This window comes from Pan troglodytes, chromosome 8, assembly GCF_028858775.2.
Source record: "Pan troglodytes isolate AG18354 chromosome 8, NHGRI_mPanTro3-v2.0_pri, whole genome shotgun sequence".
Classification (NCBI taxonomy): domain Eukaryota; kingdom Metazoa; phylum Chordata; class Mammalia; order Primates; family Hominidae; genus Pan; species Pan troglodytes.
Window position 1 is genome coordinate 18,531,146 of NC_072406.2, and position 15,897 is coordinate 18,547,042.

Here is a 15,897-nt window from a genome sequence, read left to right on the forward strand (position 1 = left end):
ACTCACCCAGAGCAACTCCCAGTACTGCAAGGTCCATTCGTGAGAATGCCTTACACAGGTGTACCATTATTTTTCATACTGTATTTTTATTGTACCTTTTCTATGTCTAGATATGCTTATACAAATACTTACCATTGTGTTATAATTGTCTACAGTATTCAGTACAATAACATATAGCATGGGTTTGTAGCCAGGAGTAATGGGCTATGGCTTATGGTGTAAGTATGTAGTAGGTTATGCTTCTAGGTTTCTGTGATGTTCACTCAAGGACCAAATTGCCTAATGAGGCATCTCTCTCATAAGGTGTCCCTACAGTTAAATGATGTTTGCATGACTATTTATCATGGGCAAGGATAAACCTGAATTTATTGATGGTCACCTTAGCTCTCTGTGCATGTGTTATAAATTTCTAGAGATGCTTTCCTAGGGGGTAACAGCCACACCTACTATATGGATTAAAACAAGGGCAAAATTTCGAAAATATCGCATTTGGGCCAGACAAATAAACTGTTCTTGCAGCAGCACCTGGGGAATGAAACGCTGAGAAGGGAGAAGGCGCCCGAAGGCGACCACGTGAGCCACAGCCACAGCACGCTAGGTCAGCCGAGAGAGCGTCTCCCGCCTCTTCCCAAAGGCATCTTCCGCATCCTGTTAAGGGTCGGCAACGCGAGACACCACGCGCTCGTTGGGATCGGCCGCCCAATCAGGAGCGAGCTGTGGCCTTACGCCTGCGCAGAGGGGAGACGCGAGCGCCGCGTGGACGCTGATCTCGGTCCGCGCCTGCGCCTTGGTTTCTTCCCGGCGATTGGTTCCCATCTCTGAGGGGGACGCCTCACTTCAGTTTTCACTTTCTTTTTTTGCCCCCCCCCCCCTTTTCTTTTCCTTTGGCCGCGAGGTTTTGCTTCCGGTTGCTAGCGCCGGTCAGAGAGAAAGTCGACATGTTCTCGCAGGCTGCCGGGCGTCCCGGGGTTGCCTCTTGCCTGTGACCCTGACGGGAGACAGAGCGCGGGCGGCCGCGGCGTCCCTGTCAGCGCCCGCGGCGAGGACCCCGGGGCTGGGGCGGACGGCGTGCCCCTGAGGGGGCTCCCCGCGGGAGCGCGGAGCCGGCGACTGGTGCTTCCCACGTGCGCCGGTGTCGCGAGGGCCCGGGAGGACGCACAGCACGGCCGGGAGAAGCATGGGAAGGAGGCCGAGCCGGGATCTCAGGTCCTCGGGGGCGGCGGCCACGCCAAGGACGGGTAAGTCCCTCCTCGGCCTGGGCGCCCGGGAACCCTGTGAGGAGGAGGACGGCGGGTCCCCGAGGCTGAGCGCTCGGGCAGCTGCCGGGGCTTGGCGCGAGGGTCGACGCGTTCTCCTTGCCTTTTGCCGCGCTCCGGGTGAGGGGGTGGGAGGGGTCGGCGCCTTCTAGATGACTCAACCTTCTGTCCTGCGCTACAACCTGTGGCCGCGCTCCGTGTCGCCGGCAGGGAGATCCTAACCGTGTCATCTTGCCCCTTTTTGAGGCGTTTCGTTTGCGTCGCCTGTCAGGGGACAGCTGCGTCCTCAGGGATATGATGATAAGTTCTTGGCTGAAGTTTCCGTCTTCGGGTTTGCACCGGCTGGGAAATCATTTCCTGCGGGTTCTGTGTGAAGCCTGCTGCTACTCGAGACTTCATGGCAATGCGCCACCTTTTCTTTTTAGGGTAAAACAGGTCTCTCCGAAGGGAGGGTCATTTTAGCAGCAAACGCAAGCCGCGTTAGGATAACTTGGTGCGAGCAACACAGAAGTTTCTCTGAAGGCGGCGCCAAGCAGCGTTTCGTGGGAGAACTGGGTTGATGACTGAAATTTTGAGGAAGATTACTTTGGGAATTCTCAAGTTTCTCTTAGTCGCTTCTTGTCTATTTGAAATCTGTAACTTTAAACAAACCACGCTTACTCCTCCTTATTCTCCCTGTAAGGTAAAATTAGAATAGAAAAGTTTATGAAAGTGTATCCAAAACTTAAATATGTGGCATACAAGTGTATGGTATTATTGGAATAGCATTCGCGATCCTAGAGTCTACAGTGTTCCCTGAATAAAACTAGGGGTGAGCCTGGCGGTAATCCTGCCTAGGAGGTTTATAGCAAAGCAGTGTCCCCTAACGGTGCAAGAATACCCTTCTGTCGAAAAACTGCCTTATAGGAATGGCTGACTGTATGCAGTATGTCCTGTACTGTACATCAATAAATAACTAAGCCAGGCCAGAAAAAGGGTGACAAAACGTCCACAATTATGTTAAGGAAGACCAAGACGGTATATTTGAAATTTTGTGTATACAGAACATTTGCCCAAATGTAACTAATTTTCTTTAAAGGGAGATTATAAGCATCTCCTGTGGTCCAAACATAGTTGTTAAAATGGGTTAAAATCGGTGAAGTGCCTAAGAACTTGACTGAGACATGGTGTTTGTTAAATACAGTATACTATCTATTCAGTAAAAATAGATCAATATGGCATGTATTTATCAAGTGAATTTCATTCTTCTGTTGGTAGACATTCAAGTTATTTTCAAGATATCCCTATAACTGACAATACTGCAGTGATTATCTCTTGCTGTTATAAACAGTGCTTCAGGTGGTCATGATAGTATTTCTGTAGAATTGCCTCCTTATGAGGGTGCTGGATAATAATGTTCCTAAATTGCCCTGAAATGATTGTACCTTTTTATGTTCACTCGCTCAAAAGATGTGTTTTTATCTCCATGCTAGCCAGCACTGGATGATAATGGTATTTTTAAAATATCTTAGCCACCTAGTAATTGAAAGTAACACTCTGTTTTAATTTTTATCTTCCTTAGTGAATACAAAAGTTAAATCTTTTTAGGCAGGTCATATCATTTGCTGATGTTTTTATTGGGTCTGAGCTCTCTTTTCTTTCGCCCATGTAACTATTACCATAGCATTTTAATTATCATAGTTTTATAATATATTTTGGTACTTTCTTTTGAAAAAGAGCTTTAGGTTTTTCTTTTGCATTTTTTTCTTCCAGAAGAAATTAAAACTATCTTTTTAAGTCCTATAGAAAATCTTGGGATATTGTTTGTGATGGTGTTGAATATATAATCTGAGAAGAGACATTTATTTGAGTTTTTCATTCTAAGAGAATATGTACATCTCCCTTTTCTTTAAAAATTTTTTATTGTGAAATATGTCATTAATATGTACTGACAAAGCGTATCTGTGTAATAAATATGCTTTTTGTCAGTACATGTTAATGGTATATTTCATAACAAAAATTAATAAAAGCTTTAGAAACTTTAGTTAGTTTGGAAACCTTTTGTGTGTTTCTACCCCAGGAGGAATGCGTTCCCTGCCCCCCATTACCATGGCCATTATTAATTTTATGTTAATTATTCCCTTGCCTTTTTAAACAGTTTTATCACCTATATAGATATCCTTAACTAGCATTGTTTACTCTTACCTGTTTTTGAACTTTATTTAAATAAAGTCATATTCTATATTCTATGAGTTACTTTTGTTAAACATTGTTTCTGAGATTCACTCATGTTAAAGCACGTGCCTATAGTTTAGCAATTTAGAAACTTTATTCCCAGGACCCCTCTACACTTTTTAAGAACCATTGAGGCATCCAGGCACGGTGGCTCACGCCTGTAATCCCAGCACTTTGGGAGGCCAAGGCAGGTGGATCACTTGAGGTCAGGAGTTAGGGACCAGCCTGGCCAACATGGCGAAACACCATCTCTACTAAAAATACAAAAATTAGCCGGGTGTGGTGGCAGGTGCAGGTAGTCCCAGCTACTCGGGAGGCCGAGACAAGAGAATCACTTGAACCTGGGAGACAGGTTGCAGTGAGCCAACGTTGTGTCACTCTATGGCAGCCTGGGTGACAGAGTGAGACTCCGTCTCAAAAGACCGCTGAAGATCCCAAAGATCTTTTGTTTATTGGGTTATATCAATTGATAATTACCGTATTAGATATTAAAACTGATAAATTTGAAATGTATGTTTATTGGTACCTTTAAATATAATAACCCATTACATCTTAACATATTTTATCCCCCCAAAATTAGTGACAAGAATGGGATTTTTGTACATTTTTGCAAATACTCTGAATGTCTCCTTCAATGACTAGAGTCTCATCTGCTTTTGTATTCATTGTGTTGCCATGTATTATTTTGGTTGAAGTGCATGAAGAAAATCCAGCCTCATTCAGCTGAGTAGTTAGAAAAGAGATGAATATTTTAATAATCTTTTCAGATGATTATGTTCTTTTTTGATACTCATCAAAACCTAACAGTTTTGTGTTTTTGTTTCTGTTTTGTTTTTTAGGACAGTGTCTTGCTCTGTCGCCCAGGCTAGAGTGCAGTGATGTGATCATAGCTCACTACAGCCTCCAAGCTCCTGGGTTCAAACAATCCTGCCTCAGCCTCCTGAGTAACTAGGGCTACAGGCACACACCACCAGGCCCAGCTAATTTTTAATTTTATTTTATTTTATTTTATTTTGTAGAGGCAGTCTTGCTATGTTGCCCAAGCTAATCTCGAACTGCTGGCCTCTAGCAGTCCCCTTGCCTTGCCTCTCAAAGCACTGGGACTATAACATCCAGCCCCTAACAATTTGTTAAATGTTAGCTGCAGTGTAGAATTGCAAATCATATGAATGAACTTCTCATGCTCTGACATTAACATTGGCCTACCATGCACTTTCAAGGGCTCTTTTACCTACACACGTGTCATTTGGAAAATATTGGTTCACTGAATTATGCAGCTCTTTCACATGATGACACATTTCATTATATAATTTCAGAAAATTGGTTGGGTGCGTGGGCTCATGCGTGTGATCCTAGCACTTTGGGAAGTTGAGCTGGGAGGATTGCTTCAGCCAGGTTTGAGACCAGCCTGGGCGACATAGTGAGACCCCATCTTTACAAAAAAAAAAAAAAATTAGTGGAGCGTGGCAGCACACACCTGTGTTCCCAGCTACTTGGGATGCTGAGGTGGGAGGATTGCTTGAGCCCAGAAGGTTGATATTGCAGTGAGCCATCATCATGCCACTGCACTCCTTCCTGAGTGACAGAGCAAGACCCTGTCTCCTTTAAAAAGTACAGTCTTTGGAATGGCTTTTATTGAAGATCTATTGATGATGAACACTCAGTTTTTGTTCACCTGAAAATGTCTTTATTTTGCAGCCATTCTTGAACGATGTTTTTGCTGAATACAAAAGTTGGCAATTGTTTTCTTTTAACATGCTGAAGCTCTTATTCCTCTGTCTTTTGGCTTCCATTATTGCTATTGAAAAGTCACCTATCAGTCTATCAATTCATTTTGTTCTGACTGTTTTTTGTGGGTTCTTTTGTTGTTTGTTTTGATCTTTAGCTTTTTGCTGTTTTGCTGTTAACTTGTATGTATTGGCCGGGTGCGGTGGCTCACACCTGTAATCCCAGCACTTTGGGAGGCCGAGGTGGGCGGATCACGAGGTCAGGAGTTCAAGACCAGCCTGACCAATATGGTGAAACTCTGTCTCTACTAAAAATACAAAAATTATCCCGGCATGGGGGTGTGCGCCTGTAGTCCCAGCTACTCGGGAGGCTGAGGCAGAAGAATTGCTTGAACTCGGGAGGCGGAGGTTGCAGTGAGCAGAGATCATGCCACTGCACTCCAGCCTGGGTGACAGAGCAAGACTCCATCTCAAAAAAACAAACAAACAAGCATGTATGTATCTTGCTTGGGATTGTCTTCTTAAATCTGTAAGTTGGAGATGTTTTTAAATGTGTTTATTCATAATTTATTAAATGTGATTTCCATTCGTGTTATTTATCTTAATGTATAAATAATTTTTTAAATTATCTACATAGTAAATATTCTCTTCTGGTCTTTTACTCTTCTTTCACTTTGTTTCCCACAGCTTCCCCAACAGACATACATTGCCAAACTTGTGGATTTTTGATAATTTTTGATAAGTTAAAAGTAGAACAGGAAATCTCTGGAACTAGTCTTTTGGAAGAGGGGGTAGAGTTTTTGACTACTCTTTTCATTTTCTTCATCATTATTGGTTTATTTAAATGTTTCTTCCATTTAGACCAATGTTGGTAAATTATATTTTTATAGTTTTCAGATTTATTGATATAAATTATACATGGTGATTTATAATTTTAGAAATATCTTCCTTGTATTTGTGGTTGTATCGTCTTTGCTTTCAATATTTAATTTTTTCCTTTTTACTTATTTATATTTGCTAAAAGATTACCTATTTTATTATTACTCTACAAATAACCAGCTTTTGCTTTTATTGCTTGGCTTAGTTGGCTTTTTTAATTTGCTTTTTAAAATTACTGTTTTTATCATAAGAAATGTATCTGGAGTGTACTTTGTTTTCTCCTAGTAAGATTTGAATTACATTTAATTGGAGAACTAAATCCCTTGCTAATATTTTGTATAAAGATTCACTACCCTCCTTGGCATGGTGAAATAGACCCTGTTTAGAACCTTTCATGTACACCTGCTCCCTCATTAGGAGAAAGAATATCCAAGATCCCAATGCCTGAGGTTTGTCCAGTTGGGGTACCTACTTTACCCTTGTGCATATCCCCTATTTATCTGTGCCCAGGACATTTTGTGTGGGCTACATGTAGAGGTGGTGGCCATACATAGTTATCTTTATTCTGGCATAAATCAGATGTCACGTTCTCTTTTGCCATATGTAATAATCAAGAGTACCCAAAAGTGGGTCTTGAAATATAATTGTTTCTGAGAGGAATTTATTCTCAGGATTTTTTTGTAAGAGGGACAAAACTACTTAACAGTGTGTATCCTTGCAATAAGTATATTAATGAATATGATACAACCATTTTATACAGGCAAAAGATGGTTTAATGCCAAAGCACAAACTCATAAACCCAGTTGATGAGGAGCCAGAACAATGGTCATTACTGTATAGAGATGTTTTAAAAAGTCACCATATAAGCTTTGAAATAATTCTAATGAAAATTATATGATCTTGAGGCTGGGCGCGGTGGCTTACACCTGTAATCCCAGCACTTTGGGAGGCCGAGGTGGGTGGATCACAAGGTCAGGAGATCGAGACCATCCTGGCCAACATGGTGAAACCCTGTCACTACTAAAATACAAAAAATTAGCTGGGCATGATGGTGCATGCCTGTAGTCCCAGCTTCTTGGGAGGCTGAGGCGGGGGAATCGCTTGAACCTGGGAGGCAGAGATTGCAGCGAGCCGAGATCATGCCACTGCACTCCAGCCTGACGACAGAGTGAGACTCCGTCTCAAAAAAAAAAAAAAAAGAAAATTATATGATCTTGAATATAAAAAGTATGGTCTCTAAACAATTTGTTGTTGTTTTTACATAATGGAGGAGGAAAAAAATTGTGGTGTTTATAAGCATCAGCCTGATTACCAAAAATACTTTTTGTGGTAGACTGGATTTTGAGAATGCTAAAACAATCTTCAAAAATTGAATATTAAATCCAAAAATAAGCAAGCCACAGCTAAATGAAAAAGTCATAGTACATAGGTGTAATACACTTTACTCAAGGGGTGTAATTCCAAAAAAAAAGTTTTTAAAAAAGGTAATTTCTCTCCTACTGGATATACTAAATACCTTAGTGAATTTTTTATTTTGAATAGCTCTTTGTTAATCAACATAATTGTTTATGAATTTAACTTGCTTTATAAGTTCAAATTATCCTATATGCTATACAACACACTAATGGTAATGATGAATAAGATCTACTAATTAGGCTTTCTTCTGGGCAATGCATGTGGGTATCTTAGATTGCTTAGTTAAAACATAATGAGTAAAGATGTCCTTAGATCAGGCCAAACACTTCATCTTCCCCCTGCACCTCCATTTGATTAAATTTTTCGTGAATTTTATTAGGGCTGCATGACTTATTGGGAAAGGACCTCATCCCTACCCCAGGCATTGGTATCAATTTTCCTGAAGATATGTGAAGTATTAAAAAACCATATTCAGGCCTGGCATGGTGGCTCACGCCTGTAATCTGAGCACTTAGGGAGACAGAGGCGGGCTGATCAGTTGAGGTCAGGAGTTTGAGACCAGCCAGGTTAACATGGTGAAACGCCTTTACTAAAAATACAAAAGTTAGCTAGGCGTGGTGGCCCATGCCTGTAATTCCAGCTACTCAGAAGGCTGAGGCAGGGGAATCGCTTGAAACCAGGAGGCAGAGGTTACAGTGAGCCCAGATTGTGCCACTGCACTCTGTCTCAAAAAAAAAAAAAGCCATATTCATTATGACTTTTTAATTTTGTGACATGTATAAATACATTTTTTATTATCTACATAGTAAATTTAAAAAGCTGCATCAAACTGTAGCCGGTGAGGCTGCATAAATGACGTGGGATGAAGAGTTATAATAACTTGAGATCACTGTAGTGAAAAGAACGTGTATTTTAGATTAGACCTGAGATTGATAGATATCCTTACTAGGGGCTTGCGGGCAGGACACTTAAAGAAATTGGAGCTTGGAGTGAGCTTTGTAAAATAATACTAAAACCATCCTCTAGTGGGGTTACTGTGTGACGTCCAAGAACTCGGGGGCAGTTGGCTTGCTGTCCTGTGCTCCATTCTGACGACTGAGCCCGCCCAGGTCTGCAGGGTCCTGGGGTCCTGCGGGTTCTGTAGGGTTCCCTGGTGTGTGGAGTCCCCACCCGCTACAAGCTCCGTTGGGTCTACGGAGTGTGCGGGGATCTCCCAGCCCTGTTGGCTGTACGGGCTCAGTGGGGTTTGCAGGGATCCCCTCGTTCTGTGGGGTCCGTGGGCGCCGAGTCAGGGCCATGCCCCTGGGCTCCGCTCGCGGAGCCGGCGTCGCCCTTGTTGACTTTCAAAAGGCGCCGCCGGCCCCGTGCCCTACACGTTCTGCACGCCCTGCGCGGAGTTCCCCGCCCTGGCGCACTGGCCTTGGCTGGCGGGAGGGGGCCGGAGGGGCTGCCGGCGGAGCAGAGACACAGCCCCCCTCCCCGACACACCATGAGGTGAGTCGGGGAGGGGCCCAGGTCTCCCACATGCTGTTGTGGGAAGCTCTGACCCCCGCTGTGCCTGGGGTGGGCTCACCCACGGAGGTGACTGTTAATACAGCGCTGAGTGCGAAGGAGACCCGAGAAAATGGGCCTATTCTGTCTAGTAACGTTTTACCTTTTGGTGAGGGTGTGGGGAGAGAAGCTTTGGCAGGGTCAGTGAGGCCCCGCAGCAGAGCCCTGGTGATGAAAGACACTTTTGTATGGTACCCGAAGGCTTAACTTCACTCCTGATTGTGAGTGGATTGTGTGTGGTAGTGGTGGAGCCCTTGCAGAACCACCAGAGAGACGGTGCTAGTTGTGTGTGTGCCTATGTAAACCTACAATAGCTAAGGTCATCTTTTGAAATGTAGAACAGGGATTGCACATTGACTTTCCGCTTCAAGTATTTGCAGGTTATTACCTTAGTTTTTACTCCCTTTGTGCGTGGCGTGATTATCTTGGTTTAAACTTGTACGTGGCAAAAAAATTTTTAATGAATGTTTAAGTTTCTGTGAAAATTGTGTATTTCTCAAATTGTATTTTCTGGATTTTAATAGGGTCGCTTTGTTTTCTGGGTCTCTGTTTTGACTTATGGGAAATGCTATTTGTTTTCTCTACATTTTCTTCCATTAAAAAAAAACCTGTAACTTCAGGAGTTCAAGACCAACCTGGGCAACCTCATTCCTGGAGGAGGGGGGAACCCCCACAAAACCACAACTATAACTGGCTGCTACTTAGGACTATAGGAGATCTTTTTTCCAAAGTGGAAATAGCTTTATTTCACCCAGATTATGTTTATTTAAAATTCCAGATAATATATAAAGCTGTAAAAAGTAAAGCAAAAACTACCTGTACTTGTCCCATCCAAAGATAACTTCATAGAATATTTGATTATCTACTGTGGTGCTAGGAGCTCTGTTGGACACTGGGGACTTTGGTGAACAGACACTGCCTGCCTCTATAAACCTTACATTCTGCTGGGGAAAATAGACCTCTCCCAACCCACCAAAAAGTAAATTTATAATAATTCCATGTTCTAATGCTGTAAAGAAAACACTTGCAGCGGGGTAATCAGAGGTTTATCTGAGTGGATGACTTAAATAGATGTCACTAAAGGAACAGAAAGAGCTCAACCATGGGAGGAATGGGGAGAAAAAAAAAAGAATTCTGGTCAGAAATAACAGCATGCACGAAGGCCTTAAAAGAGGAAAAAGCTATAAAAAGAAAAATCCATGTAGCTGCCACTCAGTAGTAAGTCAGGGAAAAGTAGAGCAAGATGAGGTGTAGGAAATTGGCAGGGACCAAATTTTACTTGTCCATGGCCAGGAGGGTGTGTTTTGTGTTCTGAGGGCAGTGAGAGGGTACTGAGGGGCTTTAATTAGAAATAAAGTGATCCGGAAAACTAATTGATTAATTTGTTAAGTAAATATTTATTGAAACCCTACTGTATAACAGGCACTGTTCTGAGCACTGGCATACAACATTGAAAAGGACAAAGCCCTGTATTCATGAAACTAATCTAGTGGTTGGAGGACAATCAGATAAACAAGAAAAAATACCAGATATTGATAAGTGTGCAGAAGATGACCATTGTTTAAATTGTGGTTTATATTCTTTAAGATATGGTATATTACACATATACTTCTTTTGGAACTTTCTTTCTCCTTAATAATTTATGGTAGGACATTTTTCACTGTTACTAAATAGTTTCCTTTGGGGGCATCTTAATTTGTTTTTGGATTAAGTATGGTAAAAAATAGCATGCATAAATGAAGAAATACTGTGCAGCAACAAAAATTTGCATGTTACAAAGCATCTGGTGAACGTTATATAGTAACTTCCTTTTGACAGTCTGACATGTGGCTCTCCTACCCCCATCCTAGACCCCAGCTGCCCCTTTGTGGTTTTTTATTTTGACCTATTAGTATGGTTAAATTTATGGATTTACTATTTATTGAACCATTTTTGCATCTTGGAATGAGCCCTAATTGATCTGTTATTATTTTAATGTCCTGATGGATTTACTTTGCCAATGCATATATTTAGGATTTTTATATCAATATTCATAAGAGATCAGTCTATAGTTGTTGTTTTTTAATGTGTTTTGTCTAGTTTTGGTATTCGCATCTGATTGCTTTGTAAAAACAATTGAGAAGTTTCATTTCTTTTTCTGAGTTTCAGAACAGATTAAATAGCCAAGTATTATTTATTCTTCAGTTACCAAATTCATATTTACTAAACACTATGTGCTAGGAATTGGACTGGATGCTGAGTAGTCAGTAGTAAACAAAACAGATATGGTTCCTGCCATGATATTGCTTGGCTCATTAAGGAAAATGACATTAATGAAGAAACTACACATATGTAATTATAAATCATGCAAGAAAAGGACAGGATGCTTTGAGAGAATATCATTGAAGATCTTTAGATTGTGCTTTTTATGCATTTGAGTAAATGACTATTGAGTACATACATATACACTAATAGCTAATTATTTAAATTAGTATGTATTGATTTGGTGTGTAATTAGGGCTGTGGTGGGTGCATTAGTAAAATGAGGTCTTCATAATTACACAAAATATAAAATAATGGCAGTAGTAGCTACCATTGTAGGAGGTAGCTGCATCATTTTTTAATTGTAGAAATTAAGACAGGTTAAGTAGACACTTTTAGTCTAACATGTTCAATTGTATACACTCTTTGGAAGTCTCTCTTAAGATTATAGTAAAAGAATAAGGATATAAATCCACAAAGATCAAGAGGAGGTGAGAGGAAGATGTAGCTGAAATCAGTATTTGGGAAACTAGAAAGAAGATGGGCAAGTAATAAATGATTTCATGAATTAGAGAATGCTGAAAGCTGAAGAGAGGTAACCCAACAAGGAGCAAGCAGATTCTTTCCACAGAATCTGGAAAAGTTTTAGGAATTGGGGGTATCAAGTACAGTACTTCTGAAGTCAAGAATTACAGGATGGGGTGGGAATAGAAGGGTTGGTTGATGGTCTTTATCATTTTGATACCCTGGAACCCCTTCTCCACTCCCGCACACCCAGACAACTACTCTCTCCTCTACCTTGACAGAAGACTGAAGGTTTATACCCAGGAGACATTAACTAGGAGGCTCCAGATGGCTAAGGTGGGGGTGAAGCACCTAAACGAAAATGAGGATTGAGTGAAAGTCACGTCAACATGCTGAACCTAGAGCGGTTGTCTTTTTTTGATTGGCTTCCAAACTATCAGGCTTACGTGCCCCTCAACAAAATAACGGATTCTTAGCTGGGGAAACTTACCAGCCCATGGCAAAGTATTTAACAGATATGAACTATGGAAATTCACCCGATTGAACAGTTGGATCCATCAGATCACCTGGAGAGTACAGCCGCTGGTCAGGAAGCATTGTTCACGTACCACAGCTTCTAGTCAACTTTTATTTCATTTTTTGAGACAGGGTCTCACTCTGTCACCCAGATTGAAGTGCAGTAGCGCCATCATAACTCACTACAGCGTGGAACTCCTGGGCTCAAGCCATCCTCCCACCTCAGCCTCCTGTGTAGCCGGGAATACAGGCGTATGCCCCCACGTCCAGCTGATATTTTTATTTTTTGTAGAGATGGGGTCTCACTATGTTGCCAGGCTGGTCTTCAACTCCTGGGCTTGTGATCTTCCTGCCTTGGCCTCCCAAAGTACTGGGATTACAGGTGTGAGCCACTGGTGCCTGGCCCTAGTCAGCTTTTAAATGCCTCACATTTGAGTATAAATGTACAGCCAAGGGTCGCCTGCCATAGGATGAAAGTCTCTAATGAAAAAGAGACCAAGTAGGAAATAAAAGGAGCTGAGTATAAATAGATTTACTTCAGGGAACAGAAGAAACTTCAACAAATAAAACTAGTATCTTTAAAGAGAAGATATTACATCTGTGAAAGATGAAAAAGTTTATATAAAAAAACTGCTGCGACAGAAGAAATTTCTTAAAAATTTAATACAAGGTTTAGATAATAAAGCTGAAGAATTCTCCCCAAAAAACCAGAAGAGCACAAGAATTAGAAAATAAGAGTGAAATGATAAGAAAATTAGAGGGCCAACCAAGGAGGTTCTTCATCTAATACAGTGGAAGGAAACTATCTGTGTCCCAGAACTGAAGAAGGTGAGTTTCTAGGTTGAAAGGGCCTATTAAGTGCCCTGATCAATAAAACAGAAACAAACAAAAAATAAACAAAACTTCATTGTACCGAATGTATAGTTCCAAAAGGAACAAGACCAGATTGATTTTCTTCCTACTTCTGAAAAGAAGAATGGGGGCAGAGAACGAGGTGCTAGCTCTCAAACTGCATTTTAACAAATTCAGGGAAAAAGGAAACCTTCTTAACTTCAAATTGTATGCAAGTGCTGTTAGGTATCCCCAGTGGGAAGTTCCAACAGTTCTGTGACAAAGATAAAGTTGCGCAGAGGAAGCATATTTCAGGTATCTCCAGCAACTTATTCATATCCAGAATCAGCCCTATCCAAAGAGAGAAGTCTCGTATACCTGGCTAAGACTGAGGAGCCATATGGTATCAAGGAAGGAGAAAGCAGAATGAGAAAGTGTCTGGGTGGGACATTGGGGAGGCAGAGATCTTAGTGCTAATAAAGTACTCCTAGAAATGAGTGCATAACCTTGGAAAGCAAGGGTTGTGTCTCTAAGAGGCAAGCAGAGCTGGCAATAAAGGCCCTCCTGAACCAGATTACATTTGGAGATTAGATAAGGAACAAGGCACCATATTATAAAACAGCAATCCTCTGATTTAGGAACAGAGGGAACCCTAAAGAAACATGACAAGTGCCCTACCCCTCCCTACACCCTGTATCTTCTGATAACAGTCCAGGATAATTCATCTCATTCAGACATGTATAACAAAAATAGTATGTACAGCATCCATACAGTGACTGTCTGGTAGATGGTATTTTTTATGTTTTATGTTGGTTTTTTGTTCTTTTATATTATTTTTATTATTGAAGATATAATTCACATGCCATAAAATTCACCATTTTAAAGTGTACAGTTGACTGGCTTTTAATTTATTCCCAAGGTTGTGCAACGATCACCACTACCAATTGCATTATTGACCCTAGTGCTTTACTTTTCCTTATATTCACTCCATGACCCTATGCAGTTCCTTTCATTAAAGTGACAGAGATATTTCCCTACTGCTTGACTTTGTGTTTGGCTATGTGACTTGCTAAGGTAAAAGTGATACCATATCAGTTTCAAGCCTAAGCCTTAAGAGGCGTTGGGTGTTTTTATTTGTTCTCTTTCTATCTGTGCCATTTCCATGAGAAAAACATGTCTCTGCTAGCTCATTGGTTGAGGGAAGATGAGAGATAGGAGAGTGAGGGCCACCCCAGCTGAGTTAAGCTGAATTCAGTGAACACTGTAGAGATGTGAATGATAAAAAAAGATTGTGTTTGTAAGCCAGTGAACTTTAGGATGGTCTGTTAATAAACATTAGTTAACCGAACAGTTATATGATTAAAAATAAAAAAAGAGAGAGAAAAACCACAATTTTCTACAGACGATATTTTTCAAAACAATATTACCAGAAAATAAATCACAAGTGGTCAAGCTACTGCCTGTGGTCTTGCCTATTTTTGTAAATAAAGTTATATGGGAACATGGTCATTCCCATTTATGCATTTTCTATGGCTGTTTTTATGCTCTACCGGTAGAGAGGAGTAGTTGTGACAGAGACCGTGTGGTTCATAATCCTAAAGTATTTATTTTCTGACCCTTTATGAAAAAGTTTGCTGACCTTTTGAAGTAGATGGAAAATGTGACCTAAGGTTTTAATACAAATTTTAAAATAAATTTATATACCACATCATACCCATTAAGATAGCTGTAATCAAAAAGACAGATAATAACAAGTGTTGGTAATGCTGTGGAAAAATTGGAACCTTCTGTATACTGCTGGTGGGAATATAAAATGATGCAGCCACTTTGAAATCAGCCTGGCAGTTTCTCAGATGAGCAGACACAGATTTACTGGAAGAGCAAGCCGTTCTACTCTAAATTATATACGTAAGAGAAATGAAAACATGTTCACATAAAAACTTATACATGAATGCTCATAGCATCATTATTCATAATAGCCAAAATGTAGAAACAACCCAAATGTGCATCAGTTGATGGATAAACAAAATGTAGTATATCCACAAAGTGGAATATTATTTGGCATAAAAAGGTATGAAATATTGATATATGCTTTAACATGGATGAACTTCAAAAACAGGCTAAGTGAAAGAAGCCAATCATGAAGGACTGCGTGCTGTATGACTCTGTTTATAGGAAATGGTCTGGAATAGGCAAATCTGTAGAGACCGAAAGTAAATTATGGTTTCCTAGGCCTAGGAACCAGTGAGGGGTGAGGAGGATAGCTAAGGGGTAGAAGGTTTCTTTGGGGATAATGAAAATACTCTAAAATTGATTGTGGTGAAGGTTGCACAATTCTGTGGATATACTAAAAGCAATTGAATTGTACACTTTATGTGGGTGAATTGTATGCCGTATGAATTATATCTCAACATTGTATTAGAAAATAAAATTAATGAAGCATAGAAGTTATGGAGAAATACTGGAAAGAAGAAATACAAGAACTCAAGGAAGAGACAGCCAGACAACAGTAGGATGTGAAATGGGAACCAGCAGAAAAAAAGAAATAGAGAAAAATGATCAAGCCATTTCAGAAGTACACAAGGGAGACTAGACACCATGGCAAAGATCATAAAAGTAGAAATGAAATTTTATGGTAAGTATATTTTACCACAATTTTGATAATGCAAAGAAGGAAAACAGAAGATAGACAGGAGAAAAATGAGTAAAACAGGTACACATTTATTTTTATTGATGCGTAA

At 40.6% G+C, this 15,897-nt stretch overlaps 1 protein-coding gene across 28 annotated transcripts in view; it reads left to right on the forward strand.

Annotated features, from left to right (window-relative positions):
- The first annotated feature begins 730 nt into the window (after window positions 1-730).
- The window catches only part of TASOR2 (transcription activation suppressor family member 2), a 78,937-nt gene continuing 63,770 nt past the window's right edge, over window positions 731-15,897 (forward strand). For 3 of the 28 annotated variants that reach the window (XM_063781318.1, XM_063781317.1, XM_063781328.1), the window contains exon 1: window positions 901-1,238. Coding sequence is in view for 7 of the 28 variants with exons in the window: in XM_063781305.1 (XP_063637375.1) it covers window positions 1,178-1,238 (61 nt within the window). In the remaining 21 variants the exon portion in view is untranslated. Of the gene's footprint in view, window positions 1,239-8,589; window positions 8,987-15,897 lie in introns of those variants that run through there. The other 25 variants (XM_063781306.1, XM_063781314.1, XM_063781326.1 and 22 more) reach the window with 18 other exon arrangements.